General features: G+C 41.8%; 1 protein-coding gene across 1 annotated transcript in view; it reads left to right on the forward strand.

Annotated features, from left to right (window-relative positions):
- The window catches only part of CACNA1A (calcium voltage-gated channel subunit alpha1 A), a 215,999-nt gene that overhangs the window by 61,177 nt on the left and 134,572 nt on the right, over nucleotides 1-20,250 (forward strand). Inside the window, exons 6-7 of the mRNA XM_081934727.1 lie at nucleotides 16,550-16,653; nucleotides 16,863-16,978. Coding sequence (XP_081790853.1) covers nucleotides 16,550-16,653; nucleotides 16,863-16,978 — 220 coding nt within the window. The remainder of the gene's footprint in view (nucleotides 1-16,549; nucleotides 16,654-16,862; nucleotides 16,979-20,250) is intronic.

The raw sequence follows: 20,250 nt of genomic DNA on the forward strand, positions 1-20,250 counted from the left end.
TCTACTCGGGAGAAGGTCACCTCACCCTTACTAACTTAAAGGAAGTAACTGTGGGGTGTAACTTAAGGAGAAGTCATGAGGAGTTAGTCTTTGCCAGGAACAATTGTTTGCTTTGGCTTATACTTCCCCATCTTTGACTCATGCCTATTTGCCGTTTCCCTTGCCTTGCTTGGAAGATTGCTCTTTGCATTTTGGTTTAGACCTGGTCCTTCTCTTGTGGCCTGTATTTGGCCTCTGCTTCATTGGGGCTTTGGAACAGCTTCTTTTCTGTGTCCTGTTTCTAGTCCCGAGGACTGCCTTTGTATTGTACCTGGACTTTGCTTGGTGGATTGGACTTGGAAACCTGGACTTAGCCCTGTGAGCATGCTTCTACTCTGTGAGTTTGGCTTGTACTACTAGGGCTGAGTTTGGGAGTCTGAGAGGGGCTTCCTGCAGAGTAGGTAGGGGTGGAGCCTTGCCAGTTGTTGGAGGGCCTTTGGCTGAAACATTCATTAAGAGAAATAAAGAACTCTTTAGAGGTCTGCCTTGCTGTGACCACCTGCGTCATAACACATTGCTCCTAGCATAGCTAATCCACCCACCCTCCAAACCTCCCTTCATTTTCACTTCTCTCCCTCCTTTCCTGCCTCCTATGAAACATCGATAATTATGTCCAGATGTGTCATCATTAAGAAATTCCTGTACTTTGATTCTTTTGTATCCCTAACCACCTGAATCCCTTCTGCCTGGAATAATGATAGTTCATCTTCAGCTATTTCATATCTGTAACAAAATCCCAGTTACCTCTCATATGCAGACCAAATTATGCCGAATACATGCTTGATTCAAGAAAACACCATCCTAAACCAGCTGCTCCATGAACAGAACAGTTTGTACGTGGAACATTTTGCACATCTGTACTTACCCAGCATTAGATAAAAGCATTTCTATATATTTCTCTTCAAGAGATTCTTATGCTATAAAGAAGATGTTCTTACTGACTGGTGTATCACATTCTCATTTTTAACACTTAGAGGGTTGCTTATTCTGAATTGTTCCCTTCACCTGCCCTCAGAACTGTGATTATATTTTTATAATAACAGAAGTGTTTGTGTGTGTGTGTGTTTGTGTGTGTGTGTTTGTGTGTGTATAAACTCTATACACTATATGCATGTTACATTTTAAAGATCTATGATTATTTCCATCTGGAGGAATAAATTCAGAAAAAGCGTAGTCCTTTGCTCCAAATGACCTGAATTTAGTTTTATAGCAAATATCAAGATAGTGGAAATTGTATACAGTATACATCATTTTATTGGGATAAAAGTTGAAATATCAAGGTTTACAATATTAGATCCATAGGTACACACTGTCCTCATTTCTTCCTATCTCATAACAGCTCTTAGTCATTCCAACTGGCTGCATTGGAGGATTGTTTGAAAGAACTGTTAGCTCCGTGGAAATTTTATTTTTCTTATTAAAGTGACTAGGTAAAAAATATGTAACATTTGGCACATTTGCCATGATCTCAATTTGTTGGAGCTGCCTCATGTTTTAAAATTGTGTCCTGCAAAATCTCCCCTGGCTAAATTTCAGATCATTGTGAATCTCATCTGTAGATTTAATAGCAGCTAAAGAATCGAATAAGAACTGTTTACTCAGAACACTGATTAACAGCACTGAGTTATTGCTCATAATTCAATAATACCTTTGCATCCTGTTAGAAATAAAAGTAAGGATATACATTTTTTAAAAAAGTCTAATATCATGTCATTAGATGCTGAGATGTTAGAAGAAAAGGACTAGATTTTTCCTATTTCTGATTCTGAAATGTTTGCAGGATTATGTTTCTTAGTTTGTTCTTTTTCTAATTCTTTTTTTTACTATATGGTGTATATATTTGATTGGGAAGTAGCATATGGATGACCATAGCTGTTGGAGAGTAAGGCTGGCATCTATGTACCCATTTTTGATATTAATAATTGTGAAGTAAGGAAACAGAAATCTGTTTTCAACTGTTTAGTTGATGCTTGCTAAAGTTGATTGTAGGAAAAGTGGATTTTTTCCTATGTCTTTATGGATCAGAGTATAAATGAAAGCAAGCCTATGAGCAGGAGATATTCTACTGTTATTTTTTGTACAGCGCCTATTATTTTTGTACAGCGCTTATTAAGTCATATACAAGCACAAATATAATAAATATATCACTAGTTTCCATGATTAAGGTTTATGACATGGCTAGATTAAAACCTTCAGGACATCTAGTTGCTGAAGTTGCTACACAGGAAAAGAAAACCCAAAGCTGCAAAGATAGAATTACAGTAGAAACAGGAAACATAAGAAGCATAATTACAGGAAAGCTCACCACAGTGAAAAATTAAATGAAATGACTTCAAATAGACATTTTCGGCATCAGTGAATTGAGATGGATTGAGAGTGAACATTTTCAGTTAGAAGATCAGACCATTTATTACTAAAGATGAAAAAGAAACAATGTTGCTTTTATATTTAGGAAGGGCATGGCAAGAAAAGTACTTGGCTATAATGCAATCAGTGACCAAATAATATTGATTAGACTTCACAGACATACTATTAAAGATATGATGATCATTCAAGTTTATGCTCCAATCACTGATGCAAAAGAAAAGGCGGTTGTTGAGTTTCGTGATCAAATTGAAATTGACAGAACATGCAAGCAAGATTTGCAACTTGTGATTGGAAAATGGAATGCCAAAGTTGAAACATTGGGAAATGTAGTTGGATTGCATGGTTTAGGAGAACAAAATGAAGTAATAGATGAGTTTATCAATTTCTGCCACTCCAATGATTTTTTCATGGCTAACAGTCTTCAAACAAACAAACTAATGCTTGTATAGAGGAACATCATTAAATATCAAATTGACCATATAATTTCTAAAAGAAACTGGATGAGCTCAATTATAGCATCAAAGACATGGCCAGGAGCTGAGGGTAGAACAGATCACAAACTACCCAAATGCAAATTCCAAATCAAACTAAAATGGAAAAAGAAAGTTAACCAATTTCTAAATTATAATCTTGAACATACAAGCTTTTTTCTGGATTCTATTAACTGTCCTAATTTTCTTTTATCCCTTTCACTGTCTGGACATCCCCCCCCCCCATTCACTGTATCTTTACAATGTCAAAACATCTGGTATAATCTAGCTTCCTACAATAGATCCTGATTATGCTAGAAGAGAATGAGTATTGAAGGCATTTCCAATTATTTGTGAAATCCAGGGAAAATATTGCAATATTTGTTTGTAAACTTTTTTTCTTCTTCTTTGTGGGAACATAAGGCTTGTAGAAGCTTGAGAATAGGAAAGATAATTTAAAAATGCCTGCATCATTATTTGCTCATTGCTTTAAAGGACACTGGAGATGGCCTTGAAGTTATTCAACAGCTATAAACATTAGGTCTGAAAGGGAGAAACTTAAGAATATCCCACCTTTATTTTCTTTGTACAAGATATGGGGAATAGAATCTCTGTCAAGTTATCAATATTCTGTTATTACACCCTGCAACTATAGCACTGTTGTAGAACTTATTTCCTGACCTAGTCTACCTTGAAGACCCAACACCAATCTTGAAAGCTTCACTGCTGCCTAATCAGAGATGCTTTGAATCTTTCCTTTGATCATGGAGATGTCCTCAGATCTGTAGGCCACTCATTGCCATAGAACCATGATGGCAAACCTATGGCACACGTGCCATAGGTGGCATACAGAACCCTCTCTGGGGGCACACTCGCCATTGCTAGCTGCTCTACCAGGTTCCGTTGCATGCATGATTGCAGGACGGCTACTCTTCTGGGTTCCGGTGCACACATGCGTACTGGCTACCTGGTCTTTGTGTGATGACCAGATGTCTGGGGCGCATGCACATGACAGAACCCGGAAGAGCAGCTGGCCGCCGTGCACATGCGCACCAGCCAGCTGCTCTCTTCTAGGTTCCAGTGCTCCGGCACACATGCATGCTCCAGTTTCGGCAGGTTAGTCATGACTGCCATAGAACAACTTGTTCAAACATTGTTATGACATCAGCAGGAAGTGGATATACAAATAACAAACTCTGGACAATGCCATTGCACAATTAACCCAGCAGTTGAGACAAGGCTTGCCTCAGCAGGAGTCTGCAGCCTAGCCAATTTTTGTTCACTGTCACTACCATGGGAGTTTGCCAGAGAGGTTTGGACAACCCCAAAACCAATTTATGACGTTTATGATTCAGTTTGAATTGTTTATGAGGGTCACCAGAATTTCCTACAGATCACTCCAAGGTGACATTTGTTCTAAGCTTGCTGAAAGAAGCAACAGCCAAATTGAAGGCAATGATCCATTACTATACAATTACCAGAACTTCATGCAAAGATTTAGAGCTGCATTTGAAGATTCAGCTAGGAGAGCAATGGCAAACTGAGTAATTCACAAACTAAAACAAAGCAACCAGGGAGATTCATGAATATGTAGCAAAATTCCAATTATTTGATAGAAGCATAGCAAGGAATGATTTTGCCCTGACCAATTTTAAGACCAGTTTTGCTGATGAACTGAGAGAAGAGTTAATGAGACAATTTGGAATAACTGCTCCAACACTGCATGCTAATAGATGGAGGATGAGTTGACACATAGAATAAATAGTAAGGTGTGGATATCTTACATCCTGTCTTCGCCCTCCCCTCTCTCTGTGACCTCCTAAGATGTCTGCAGTGGAGAACTCCTACAAATAAGAACAGCAAAAAGATATCTGATCTCAACAGAGAAGCACAGAAGGAGAGACCTTTCTTTCTTTCTGTTATGAAGCCCCTGTGCATCTAGCCAAGATTTGCATTGTTAAAGGATAGACTTCTGGTTAACAGCTAAATGCCAGATTAGTAGAACTACTGATCACATAGCAGAGATCTCAATCATTCCAAAGACTCGTCCTCAGGAACCTTCCCTGCTCTTCTCCCAAGTGCTTGGCAAGTGCGTCCTCAAACAATTAAGAAGAGCTTAGATTGTCAGCAACGGCCAAACTTTGTTATCCTTGTTACTCTCTGGTCAGCCTTAAGTTCTGAAATACAACCCCCATCTCTTCTGGACTTTCTTAGATGAGACTGCAGTGCAACTGGCCACTTAGTTATTAGAGAAACCTATGCTTGTGGAAACAATTAAGAGGCAAGCATTTCAAATTGGTTCTGTTTTGCAGTGCGCAGGACAAATGGCAATAAATGATCATACAAAAGTCTTGGCACTCTACATTATAGATTCCTTATATGTTCCCACTGTGCTGTGAAATGATTAGGTACAGCACATAATCCAGATGTTCACTGGGAGCAAGGATAATTTTCTTTTCCACCTCAAGCTTCCCACTCTTGTCTTTCCACCTCTTCTGTTCAGCTCTATGAACCCCTTTTTGCCAGAAAAGTATGCAGTTTGCTGATGTCTTGGAGGTGGAAGGAGCACCTGCATTACCTTCTCAAATGTGTGATTGTACTATCAATTTAAAATCAGGAATACATCAACTTGAAAGTAGGAATTCAGCTCACAGTTAAGAATACTACCACTTAGAAGGAGTTTCTGAATCTGAAGAAAGTTATATTTGCCTCCAGCATCTCTATCCACATTTTTCATCCTTACAGGGATATTTATGCATATGGTTATACACTCCTGAACAGTGTAACCATTAAGGATCACTACCCCCTGGCTTTTCAGATGTACTGGCATGCATTTTCAAATGGCATGCATTTTCAAAAAAAGTGGACTTGAGAGGCAATAGAATTAATTGAAATGAAAAAGGGTCCTGAATACTTAATTACCTTTAATACTAGATATGGTAAGGTTGTAGACACAGTGATGTGCTTTTGTTGAATTGGTTACATTTGGCATAATTGGTTAATTATGACATGGTCTTCTTCAGATTATTGAAATATCTTTTGATATTTTGAATAAATATGTAAAAATATATTTGGATGACATACTGAAAGGCTCATCTTTGCAGGAGATTCATCTTAAAGATATCTTGGGCGATGTAAACAAAACTATTTGATAAAAAGTAAAAATGTGTGTTTGATTTCCCTCAGTTGGATTATTTGGGCTATAGAAACTCTTACAGAAGGAATACAAATAATCCTATATAAATTCAATCTGTACAATCATGACAGACATCTAGAAAGGATATTCAGGTCATTGCAAATTTTTGTGGAAAGTTCTTTTCTAATTTTGCAGAATGCTCAAGATATCTGCCACAACTCCTAAAAAAAAAGACATAAGTTAGAATAGTCTACCTAAGAGCAACCTGCAATTTAGGAACTGAAAATCAGTTTTCCAACAGCTTCTTAGACATCCAAATCCACCCCCATCCCTTCAAAGTGCAAACAGATGCCTCAGATATTACATGAGACATCATTCTCCTTCAATCATGGAAAGAAGGGCATAAAGATATCTTGTCATGTGCGTTCCATTCCAGATTGCTTCTCCCAGCTGAAAGGAACAATGACATTTTCATTAAAAGAGTTGCTTGTGGTAATAGCAGCTTTCCAGTAAAAGAGGCATTTAGAAGGAACAATCCATCAAGTAGAGGTACAAAAGAATTAGAAGACATTCAAAAGGTACAATCTCTCACATCTCATCAGATCAGATGGGCACAGTTTTTCATTTAGTTTCAGTACAAAAATTAAAACACCTCTCACACACAGGTTCACAAAATAAAATACTATACTGTATGTATTAATACTTGAATATAATATTCCATGCATATCCCTCCTTATCATCATCTAAAACCAAGCAACGTTCCCTTTGGCTGCTGTGTGCATTTTGACTTTTGTATTAACATGGAAATTTGATTTTAATCTATGATTTACCATCCAGAGTCACTTGTTGAGGTGGGCAGCCATACAAATTGAATGAATGAATAAATAAATAAACTTTGTCCCTCCTCAGAGAAAAGACTCTGCAGGAAGATTGGTATCAAAGAAAAAAAGCTTTTGATCAGTTAGATTGGATTACAATAGAACACTATCTGGTTGAATATGCCAGGGTTTGGATAGGTAATCTTCAGTGGGACTTATAAACCGATTCTTTGCATTTGTCTGTGAATGGTGAACAATTGTTTCACAACAGTTGTTGACATGTGGAGTCTTTGGTGCTCTCTGAGCGTGATTGTTTGCCTACAGATATTTCATTACGCACCTAGATAACATCAATACGAGTGAGTATGCATTTTGCTTTCCGTTTTTATGTGTTTGCCCTACCAGTTTGGTGATGGTATGGTTTTTCTCCTTGGTAGTTCCTTGACTACAGTGTTGTTTTCTGCTTAATTACTTGTATCATGTTAAATCCTTTTTATCTGGATGTTCCCTGCTGAAGAGTTCTGGTCTTTTTGTTTCCTTCTTAGTTCTCTTTTGAATGGTTATAAATATGGTTTATCTCTATGTGTCTATTGATGTCTGATTAATCTGAATGTGAAGCTTCCAGATATTTCCTAACAATTTTGGATTTGGCTTCATCTAAAATGCTAACAGTTCCTCAGTTGAAACTGGGGTTGAGTCTGTCCATGTGTTGTGAAATTAAGTAGTTTTCATTGCGTCGTCTCACTGCTAGTTAGTGTTCATAGATGCATTCTGCTAGTCATCTGCCTGTCTGTCCTACATTGTGGTGTTATAGTCCTTACACTGTATGTTTTAAATGACTCTTGGTTTTTCTTCTTGGATTATGGTGTTTTTGTTTCTTTCAGATGTTTTGGAGGGCTTTAGTTGGTTGAGTCTACAGTATTAGCATTTGGTTGTAATAGTCTGTTGGTTATGTCTGAGATTTTTTTTAAAATGTATTTTGATATAGTGTTATCTATATCTTTTACCTTTTCATAACTTGTGCCAATTTGCTTATATGAGTTGCGGTCAGACACTTTTTGATAAAGTTGCACAGATATTCATTTTGCTGGAAGATCTTGTATGGGTGGTTTATTTCCTGTTTCTGGTGTTCTAAGTTACTGCAGTGCATTTGGTGCTAATCTGAATAATGCTTTTGCATAGCTCCACTTGTGAGGGTTGGGTTGTTATTTTGATAATGTACTTGGTTTGTGTAGGTTATTTTTCAATAGACTTTTCCCATTGTTTCATTTGCTGATGAGAATTTCCAGAAAGGATAGCATGTTGTTCTTTTCTTCTTTCCTTGTCAAGGTTATGCCTTTGAAGATGTTGTTTCATATGTCTTCACTAGTTGTTCCCTTTTTATTATGACAAAGTTATCAACTTATCATATAAGTTGTCATAAAATATAATTTCCAGTGATCTAAAGGAAATATCGTAGACTGATGGGCTTAGCAACCAATCCCCTTTGCCTATTTTTGGTTTTTTGCCAAATAAGGTAAGATGTTATATAGTAAAGCAAATTATTGGTTTATCTGGATTAGGAATGGTCATTCTGGTATGAATCTTTTCCATTCTTAGGCTATGATACCCCTAATGATAGTATCTTTTATGTACAGTATGTAAAACAAATAGCGATCATAGCAAGTGAGACAATTCCCACTCCCAGCCACTGCTTCTTTAGAAACCATAGACTCGAAAGAATGTAAAGGGGTAGGGGGACCAGCAATTGGTGCCGAAGAAAGAAATGGGATGTTCCCTACGGCTTGAGCTCTGGTAGCACCAACCCCTGTTAATGCCATGCAGTGGGACATATTGTTGGCGAAGCTTAAAGAGCACTACGCCCCCACACCTTCCCATTTTGCCCGCAGGCAATCCTTCCGCCAATGCACGCAGAGGGAGGACCAGACTGTCAACCAATATGTCGCATCTCTGCAGTAAATTGCAAATTCCCTGACCAAGAAGAGGCATGGTTGGAGCAGTTCATCTATGTGGAGTCCGTGATATAAGAGTCCAATGCAGGCGTTAGCCTGGTCAGAACTTTCCCTCAACTTGGCCGTAGATGAGGCTCAGGCTACTGAGATGGCAGAGCGCACCACATCTGTGCTTCAAAAGTACCAACAAAATACCGTGCCTTTTCGGCCCCTTCCTCTGTTCATCATCAAGACGGGGAAGACTACCAGAACTCTGAGGGGGGGGGGGTGATGAAATCAGTCACCTCAGAATGGCTAACAACTGAGGCGGCTATTCTATCGCCCCCGGGAAAGATTGCCTGAGCTGCGGGGGAAAACATCTCCACTCTCAATGTAAATTTAAGTCCACGGTCTGTCAGCGCTGCGGCAAAAAAGGACATTTAGCACCACTCCACCGTCTGCTGGACAGCACAGCCTATTGGGTTTGGACAAGCCATGAAGTGCATGCGTTCAAAGCTTTCAATGATTATTAATGTCATCAGCTGTGCTGGTCCAGTACAATGAGCGCCTTCCCTTGATTCTGGTGTGTGACGCCTCTCCTTTTGGTGTGGGGGTGGTTCTAAGTCACGTTTTGCCCAATGGCATAGAGGCACCCCACGTATTACTCCCACACTTTATCGAAGGCTGAATGCAATTACAGCCAAATCGATAAAGAGGCTTTGGCAGCCGTTGCGGGAGTAAAGCAGTTTTACCATTATCTTTATGGCCAGTCGTTCCAATTAGTGACCGACCATAAACCATTGCAAGGCTGTTGGCAAGGGATCGGCCCACGCCACAAATCCTGTCCCCTGCATGTCTCGTTGGACTGAATTTCTGGCCGATCCGGCCCCAGTGTCTCAGGTCCTCCTGGTGGATGACTTACACCTGCCCATATCTGCCATGGACATCGCTCACGTGTCTAGCAGAGATCCTATTCTTTCCAAAATTTTAGACTGGATCTGCAGGGGCTGGCCTCTGGAGCCACTGGCCCAGGAATTCCTTTCTTATTTCTGGAGATGCACAGAGCTCTCGGAGCTCCAAGACTGTCTATTGTGGGGAAATAGGGTTGTTGTTCCTTTGAAACTACGCCGTCCTGACCTTGTCTATCTCCACAAAAGCCATCCAGGCAGAGTCCAAATGAAGGCCCTAGGCCGTGACTATGCTTGGTGGCCTAACATGGATGGGGACATAGCTGCTTGGGTACAGCGGTGCCGACCGTGCCAACAGTCCCGTCCAGCCCCTCCAACAGCTCCTGTAAGAGATTGGGATTTACCCAGGAGCCCTTGGTCATGATTCCATATGGATTTCGCGGGTCCTATAGGGGGGGACACTTGCTTGTAGTCGTAGATGCCCTATCTAAATGGATTGAAGTGTTCCCTATGATCTCTACCACCGCTGGCGCCACTATTCGGGTTCCCTCAACTTTGTTTCCACACATCGTCTACCAGATATGGTAGTATCCGATAATGGGCCTCAATTAGCTTCTGCCACGTTCCAAACTTTTCTTGCCACTCTGGACATCAGGCATGCCCCGGTGGCTCCCTATCATCCTGCAGGGAACGGCCTTGCAGAGCAGGCTGTCCGTTCGGTGAAAGAGGTTATAGGCCATTTAGACAAAGGAAATCTGCAATCTAAATTAGCTTCCTACCTCTTAGTGCAGCATACCTCCCCATGCCAGGCCACAGGGAAACGCCCGGCAGAGATCCTCATGGGCCGCCGGTTGCACACCACATTAGACAGATTACACCCTTGATATGTGGCAATGGACCCCAGGGTGGGGCCAGCCTACTTAGGTCTTTTTAGAGTGGGGACCGGGTATTTGCTCAGAGCTTTACGAGCGACCCTAAGTGGGTGCCAGGGCGAGTGACTCAAATAACCGGACCCTGTTCCTATAGGATCCCGCTCGATGACGGACAATTATGGCGGCACCATGTGAACCATTTGCACCGCCGCCTGCCAGACGACGGCCAAAGTTTTCCAACCAGAACTGACGCCGATGTAATTCCTGACGCGGTCTACCGGCACACCACTTCTCCACTTCCAGACATGCCAACACCTGAGGCGATCTTGGCGGAGAACTTACCTGGATGGGCAGCTTTGGCCTCGGGGACGGAGTTTCCAGTTGATGTTGATTCACCACAGTTGATTCAGCCACCGGTTAGTGGCGACACTCCTCCTCCTGCGACAACCACTCAGGAACTGCGGAGGTCTGGGCAGGTGTGCTGTCGCCCCGCCTATTTAGCAGACTACGCATGCGTGCTCCGGGGGGAAGGAGTATCAAGTCCTCGGACTTATGACCAGTGCACATTTAAGACTTCCGGGACTGTTCCCATTGGCTGTGGCACGCCTATTTTCAGGCGGGAGAATCGCAGCCTTTTGATTGGTTGCTCGCCTGACGGCCTCCATATAAATAGCTGTCAGGCACCTCCTGTCAGTTGTTCTGTTACCAGAGTTGTTAGTTAATAAAACATCTTTAGAACCACGTTGTGATCTCATCATTGTTTCATAGAACAAAGCACTTCTCATCTCCACTCTGCCCCCTAACCTTCAGGAACTTGTGATCTGATGTGATCCTGAGTTAGTAAAAAGCTAATAAAAGACAACTGATTTTGTCAGGAACCTTGCTCAGTGTCTGTCAGGACCCAGGGCTTTAAGTCCAAATTTCTCAGAAAGGTAGCTTTGTAAACCATTTCTAAAGGAAGTATTCTTAAGGATCAAACTGATCAAGTGATTTAAACCCTCTTGCTTTGAAAGTGCAACTGTGAGGATGAGGGCAGAGCTTGAAGTTCTGCCTGCTATCTGGGACAGCAAGAGCACTTAGACTTATGTTGTGGCCCAGCAGGAGCCATTTGAGCTGCCACCAGACTCCGACAGCGAGGGTCCCTATGAGTCGGCTCTGGAGGATGTGGAGGACCCTAGACAGGGTTCTGACTCTGAGAAGGGATCAGAGAGGCTGGTTGGCCACCAGGAGGCGCCTGAGGCATGGAGCAGTGGTGAAAGCCAAAGGGAGTGTGCTCCTGATGTCATGCCTTGGAGAGCAGGGAGGAGACAAGAGATTGGTTTCAGGATGCCAGGCAACGGAGAGCTGATAGACGGAGAGAACAGCTACGCATTTACAAGAGATGATTGGATTCAGGTGATGGTAATCAGGCTCCTCTCAAGGCTATTTAAGGAGGGACTTTCCGACAGTTGTTTTGCAGGAATCAACTGATCATTAGAGTTGAAGACGCTCTCAAATCTGTGTCGTACCTCGGCAGGCTGGATTGCTGCCAAGGTGGTATCTGGACCTCGGCAGGCTGGATTGCTGCCAATGTGCTATCTGGACCTCGGCAGGCTGGATTGCTGCCAAAGTGTTACTGTACCTGGATTGCTGCCAAGGTTTAAACTGTATATAAATAAAACATCTTGCAGAGACCTTGTTTCGGAGTGATTTGGTATACGAGAAGGGGGGAGTCAGAACAGACTTATATACTGCTTCACAGTGCTTTACAGCCTCTCTAAGTGGTTTACAGAGTCAACGTATTTCCTCCAACAATCTGGGTTCTCATTTTACTGACCTCAAAAGGATGGAAGGCTGAGTCAACCTTGAGCCAGTGGGAATCGAATTGCTGGAGTGAGCAGTGAGTTAGCCTAAAGTACTGCATTCTAATCACTGTGCCACCATAGCTCATGGGATGGTTTCTTCATGTCACCAGTTTCATGGACTTCTGGGAATTTGAGCTGGAAGAAGTTTGAAACTCTTGAGCTGACCAAGAGCTTCTGCTGAAAACTGGGTGCATCTTTTGTACTTTTGTACTGAAGGACCCATTCTTTGCCTATCCCAAATAAGAAAAACTGAATGGGAGTGAGAAGGAGTTCTCCTCCTCCCGCTTTGTCTGTGCCCCCATTTTTTCACAAACGACCAATCTGAAACCAGACTAACATTGCAAGCTGGAAACAACAGGCGGTTCTTGACAACCAGGATGAGGCTTTCCTGTCTTTTCCAAAATTCTCCCACAAAGTTAGTAAGAACACCCATGGGAAATAGCACTAATTGGGGAGTCCACGAAACCATATTTCCCCAACTGATTGTCTTATGATGAATTCCCACAATCTTTGGGCAGCATTCAAGTGCAACATAAAGGTTCCAGCATCTTGGATGGAATGGTGGTAGGTAGGAGGTGGTCGCTTTCTGTTCAAGGGACAGAGAATGGGGGTGGAAGAGAGTACAAGATCAGAATCTGGTTTGATCTCTTGCATCTTTGGATTAATTGTCCACACAACAGGAATCGCACTTCTAGAAGACATCAGGGAAATAAAATTGGGCGATGTGAGATTTAGACATGAGAAATAAAAAGCATTCCAATTTTGGGGAAGCAGTGTCTGATTGCTTGAATAGCTTGAATTTAATTTCTTTCATAATAGGAATAGCTGCTGAGAAAACATAATAAGTTTAAATGATAACAGGCAGAGTAAAAATAGTAGCCAGTTTTTTTAACTTACTTTAGGAATTATGGGATGCGGCAAACTTCAGTGTTCTTATCTGAAATGACATGGCTGCATTCATACAACATTCTTAACCTGGTTGATGAATTAACCCATTTTCTGGGTTTACCTCATACTTTGAAATATATTAACTAAATGGTCAGGGTTTGCATGCCATATCCAGTCAACTCTTGTCTCCCCACCCTCAAAAAAATCAAAAACTCTCCCCAATGTTAACATTAATTTAGCTTGGTGTTGTATTCATGAAACCACTAGGTTTTTAAATGACTTGGTTTATTTATGGATTAGATTTTTATCCCGTCATTCATTCAGAAGCTCAAGGCAGCTGAGAAATACCAAACTATGGCATCTATGTGAGTCTTATATGTTAGGGCAACAGATAGAAGAGCAAATAGAATCCGAATACTGGTGTAGTCCCCAACTTACAATAGTTAAGTAACTGTTCAAAGTTACAACAGCACTGAAAAAAGTGACTTATGACTGTTTTCCCCACGGTCACGTGATCAAAATTTAGATGCTTGGCAATTGACTTTCATTTATGACAGACGCAGTGTCCCAGCATCACGTAATCCCATTTTGCAACCTTCTGACAAGTAAAATCAATAGGGAAGCCAGATTCACTTAATAACTATGTTATTAACTTAGTAACTACGGTGACTCACCTAACAACTGTGGCAAGAAAGATCATAAAATGGGTCAAGATTCAGTTAACAACTTCCTTGCCTAGCAACAGAAATTCTGGGTTCAATGATCATAAATCGAGGGATACCTGTATATGCAAACTCTGATCAGTTTATAAGAGAAATAGTCTATTGTGAGTTTGGGGGCTATGAATTCCAAAATTCTATAATAGTAAATTAATCAATTCTCTCAAATTATTTAGCTTTGCTGTCATTCCCTGCTATCTTGTACCTTATGTTCATGTCTTGGTATATGTCTTTGTTATATGTATGTCTTGTCTACATATTTATTTCATATGTTTTATTGTACGCCGCCCCGAGTCCTTCGGGAGAGGGTGCGGCTAAGAAATAAATATTTATTATTATTATTATTATTATTATTATTATTATTATTATTATTATTATTATTATTATTATTATTATTATTATTATTATTATTATTATAAACTAGGAATGGTACAAAGTGATCTCTTCCATCTTCTGACTCATTAGATAGTACCGTATTTTTCGCCCTATAAGACGCTCCGGAATATAAGACGCAACCAATTTTAAAGGAGGAAAATCTAGAAAAAAAAGATTCTGAACCAAATACTGTAGTAAAATATTTTATATCAACTGTATAAAGTTAACAGCAGTTTAAGAACAATTTTATGTCCCCCATTTTTAGATGACCCAGGCAATGTTCCCTCTAATTTTTTTTCAGTGTGAGCAGAAAAGTATAGTATTTGAGCGGCACATTTTTATGCCTGAGCAACACCTGAATTTTTTTCACAGGTGTCACCTAAGACAACAACAAAATCAGTATTATTTGAAACTCAAAGTTATGTTTATTCAAGGTACCCGCTTAATTAAAAGTGTTATATAGTATCACTTAACAACGCTCCTGCTTAGTAACCAAAATGTTGGGTCAGGAACTCTGGCATTGAAGCATGCAAGTCTTAAAGCTGTCAAGTTACAAGACCCTTGCACCCTTAACCCTTAAAAAATAAAAACCCAGGGTCTTCAAACCTGACAGCTTTAAGACTTGTGGACTTCAACTCCCAGAATTCCTCCTCCAGTCATGTTGGCTCAGGAACTCTGGCATTGAAGCATGCAAGTCTTAAAGCTGTCAAGTTGCAAGACCCTTGCACCCTTAACCCTTAAAAAATAAAAACCCAGGGTCTTCAAACCTGACAGCTTGAAGACTTGTGGACTTCAACTCCCAGAATTCCTCCTCCAGTCATGTTGCGGTGACGTCATCTGCATGGATCTGCTCCATCTTCGGGTTTTTTCACAGGGGGCAGGGCTGCTGCTGAAGATGCCGATGACGAGCCCTTGCCGCCACCAGAATAACAGCTGCCTCCTCTTCCTCCTCCAACAGCACCACCACATTTGGAGTGAAGCCGTCAAAGCTCCCGCTGGCGCCCCCGCCCGTGGTAGCGGCAGCGGCGCGTCCCCCTCCACTCAGAGCACCTGAGCTGGGCACCGCGTTAACGCGGGGCTCAGCTCAGGTGCTCCGAACAGAGGGGGAGGCGCCGCTGCCATGGGCGGGGGCCCCGGCGGGAGCTTTGGCGGGAGCTTTGGTGGCTTCACTTCTCACTGTCAGGAAATCTGCCGCAGCGTCGGGCAGCAAATGTGGTGTTGTTAGAGGAGGAGGAGGCGGCAGCAGATATTCCAGTAGCGGCAGGGGCTTTGAGTGTTTATTTTAGCCGCAGTGCCGGGCGCAAGCAGCTAGGATTGGCCGCCCGGCGCTGGACCTCCCCGGGCTTGCTTTGCTGAACTAGAGTCAGTCACCCCGCGCTCACCAAAACAAGTCCGGGGAGGTCCTTTGCGGGCAGCCAGTTCTAGCCGTCTGCAAAGGACCTCCCCAGCCTCCGGCGCCTGTGACAGTACAAAACACCGCACGGCAGTTGGAAACTGCTGCGCGGTGTTTTGTTGCCGCGCACCTTAGAGGGAACAGTGGACCCAGGTGGCTACATTCGGCTTATAAGACGCACCCAAATTTTCACCCTCTTTTTTGGAGTAAAAAAGTGTGTCTTATAGGGCGAAATATACGGTAAATAGTACCTGCTTAATTTTACCATCTTCCCAATATTCCTTTCAAAATGTTTACACCAATATTTTTGTTATAGCTTCCTGCTGGGTATCCATACAGATACCCAGTCAAGTGCTTTGTGTCAGACGGCTGATAAGAGAACCTGAGATTAGGGGTTAAATTATTTTAAATATTTCTGTAGGAGAGAGAGGGGCTATTAGGTTGGTATCAGTGAGCAAAGAACTCATGGAAGAACTGTGGAAGAGAACTAGAATGGAAGAGTGTGAGACAACTAGAAAACTAAAATGTATCTAGACAGTGTTGCACTGTTGTAGTTTTGTAACTGAGTATCTCTAGGGAAACTAACTGGCTAGTTGATGGTAGGTTGACAAGTTATTAAGTTTGTAGGTTTGTAATCTGTTTGTGCTTGTGATGATAGTCTGATTAATATCACACCAGCCCACAGACTGTTCCTATCCTTTAAAATATACCCTGAATGAGTTAATGACTGATGAAAAATCTACTCCATGACTTCAGTATCCAATGACTTCATCCTCTTTTTTCCTCCAGAGCAATGATGCCTCAGGGAGTGCTTGGAACTGGCTATACTTCATCCCTCTCATCATCATTGGATCCTTTTTTATGCTCAACCTTGTGCTAGGGGTGCTTTCTGGGTAAGTATCTAGTACATCTGCCATAGAGGAAATGTATTAGTGCTTATGGTAGCTTTTTTCAGTCCTGTAAAAAAATACAATTTAGTGGCAATTGTACACCCGCAAATCCTGGGTTCTTTCTGCCTTTGTATTTCTTCTGTGATGCCTTCCTGCAAATTAAATGCTGTAACAGAGACCATTCAGCATTGCTGTTCCATCTCTGACTACAGGGAGTTTGCCAAAGAAAGGGAGCGAGTAGAAAATCGGCGTGCATTTCTGAAGCTGAGAAGACAACAGCAAATTGAACGGGAGCTCAATGGCTATATGGAGTGGATCTCCAAAGCAGGCAAGTCCTATGGGTCTTTTATTCTTTGTTGGCCTAGTTTATTATTTTTAATAAACTGAATTTAAAGTTTATAAAATATTAGGGTATTGTAGCCATACTTTTATACTGCCTTTTAACTAAAATCCACTAAAGCAGATGCAAAGTAAATCTAAAATAAAGCAAACAAAAAACTGACAAATCCTAAGCATATCCATTAAACGTTGGAATTAAAGACTATGAAGCAAAAGACCATTTACCCTCTAAGTTTTGTGTCTTCTTCTGTACCTTTCTTTTGTTGATTGTACATTCAGTACATAAGTGTAGCAGAATGAAAAATACTCATCAGATTTGTAAATAGTATCAAACTGAGAATGTTCTGGATTGGAAATCAGGTTCAGAAATTCAACCAAGTTAAAATAAATCGCAGCAGAGATCAATGTAAAATTATATATTCCATATGTAGGGAAAGCTGGACTCATAGAATTGAGACGGGTTTATTACAGTATATATAAAAAGATACCAGTATGGCTTGAGATTTTATTAAACAGAATTTAAATTAAGTAAATCCGTAGTACAATATCAGCTAAAATAAGAATAAGAGATATGCTAGGCTTATCTGATCTAGCATTTTATTCCCACAGTGAATGATGACTTAGGACAATAACGCCTTTTATGTTCCCCCCAAACAGGAACCAGTTTTCTCTATTTTCAGTCACATGGCTTCCTTGGATGACCCCAAGTTCTAGTACTCTGAAAAAGGGGAAAAACATTTCCATTCATAACCTGTGTTCTATAGATCATTTTTTTTCTTCCCCTTTTATGTTTCTCTGGGTTTTTTTTCACCATTTAATAATAATAAATAAATTAATAATAAATTTAAATTTATTAGCCGCTCCCTTTCCAGACAGGACTCGGGGCGGCGTACAATGGAGTATATAAAACATAAAACATGTATACAAACACATAAACATACATATATACAAGGACATACATGCACGGAGGAGGTAACAAATTACATCACATTGGACAATTAAAAGTTACCATTAAAATACCCCAATTGTAAAAACACAATTTAAAATTTAAAATTTAAAATTTAAAAATTTAAAAGAACTGTCAGGAGGAATAAGAAAAATTTACGGTTGAGCCAGGCCAGATAATTGAAAGAGGTGGGTCTTCAACTGTACACGGAAGGAGCGGAGATCGGAAGTAGTCCTGATGTCACGGGGGAGGTCATTCCATAGGGCTGGGCCCATCACAGAGAAGGCTCTGCTCCTGGGTGTCGCCCCCCGACATTGTTTGGCGGACGGCACCCGAAGAAGTCCCTCTCTGTGTGAGCGGATTGGTCGTAGGGATGTATGGGGCAGGATGCGATCCTGCATGTAACTAGGTCCTGTGCCATGAAGCGCTTTAAAGATCATAATCAAAACCTTGAAACACACTCGGAAGACTACAGGAAGCCAGTGCAGCTCGCGCAGGAGAGGTGTTACAGGGGAGTATCTAGTCCTCCCCATAATCACCCGCGCGGTCGCGTTCTGGACCAACTGCAGCCTCCGAGTGCATCTCAAGGGAAGCCCCATGTAGAGAGCATTGCAGTAGTCCAGGCGAGACGTCACTAGCGCATGGGTGACTGTGCGTAGGGCATCCCGGTCCAATAAGGGGCGCAATTGGCGCATCAGGCGAACCTGATGGAACGCCCCCCTTGCCACGGCTGTTACATGGTCATCCATGGACAGCCGGGCATCTAGGAGGACGCCCAAATTGCGCACCTGTTCCATGGGGGCCAGTTGCACGCCCCTAATGGCCAGAGATGGAAGCAACTGGTTGAACCGGGAGGCCGGAAGCCACAGCCACTCCGTCTTGGAAGGGTTGAGTTTTAGTCGGTTGTCATCCATCCAGACCCGTACGGCCTCCAAACACCGGGACATCATTTCGACGGCCTCATTGGGGTGGTTCGGGGTGGAAATGTATAGCTGAGTATCATCAGCATACAGATGATATCCCACCCCAAAGCCACGGATGATCTCGCCCAGCGGTTTCATGTAAGTGTTGAACAGGAGAGGCGAGAGCACCGACCCCTGAGGCACCCCACATGTGAGTGGCCTCCGGGTCGATCTCTGCTCCCCTGCCAACACACGTTGTGTCCGGTCAGAGAGGTAGGAGCCAAACCACCGTAGAACGGTGCCCCTGACTCCCAGCCCCTCTAGCCGGTGCAACAGGATACCATGGTCGATGGTATCGAACGCCGCCAAGAGATCTAATAGGACCAGGATAGAGGAACAGCCCCTATCTCTGGCCCTCCAGAGATCATCAACCAATGCGACCAAGGCCGTCTCCGTGCTGTGCCCAGGTCGGAAGCCGGACTGGCGCGGGTCTAGATAATCATTCTCCTCCAGGTGACGTGGGAACTGTTGTGCTACCACACTCTCTACAACCTTCACTAAAAAAGGAAGGTTGGAGACTGGACGATAATTGACTAGGTCCATTGGGTCCAGGGAAGGCTTCTTGAGCAGGGGCCTCACCACCGCCTCTTTCAAGGCGGTCGGTAGAAGCCCCTCGCCCAACGAGGCGTTCATTAGGCCCAGGAGCCAGTCGCGTGTAACCTCCCAGGATTTCCCCCTAAGCTAACAACTTTAGACATTGTAACATTTAATTAGAGAAAACCTCTTCAGTTTCTTGATTATTTGGCTGCTCTTTTCTAGCTTTATTCTTACAAGTACAGATACGCATTTTATAGTTAGATGCAGTCTGCCTTCAGCCTGAAATAAGGTTGTAACTATTCTGAAACCAAGGCTTAATTTAGATTAACCCACTTTAGTGTCTCATGATACTTGAGTTGGGATGGCAGGGGGTAGACTAAGTAATAATGGTAAACTGAACCTTTTAGAAGTAAATTCACTCCTGCAGCATTATCTCTATTATTTTGGCTTGGTTTTCAACTCATTTCCTCCTGATGATAGGATATTTTGCTTGGACTGACTGACAGCAATTGGAGATGGGTAACATATTTTTCCTAATTGCAAAAGATATGTCTTATTCCAAAAAAAAACCCTAATGTATGAGCTGTAAACTTAGAATTAAGATTCAAATTGACAAGAGCTTAACATTTCCAGTTAATTTTGTAGAGGTTTTTAAATAGAAGCTTGCTGGCTACCCACTTGTATGGTGAGGGAGGGAATTCATGGCTTGATATTAAAATATTCAATATTGGTGACTTTCCTGAATAATATTTTTATTTTTATTTATTTATTTATTTTAGTTTGTCAAACATGTAAAAGATAACATAAGTATAAATA

The sequence above is a fragment of the Natrix helvetica genome, assembly GCF_964273705.1.
Source record: "Natrix helvetica genome assembly, chromosome: 1".
In the NCBI taxonomy this organism is placed as follows: Eukaryota; Metazoa; Chordata; class Lepidosauria; order Squamata; family Natricidae; genus Natrix; species Natrix helvetica.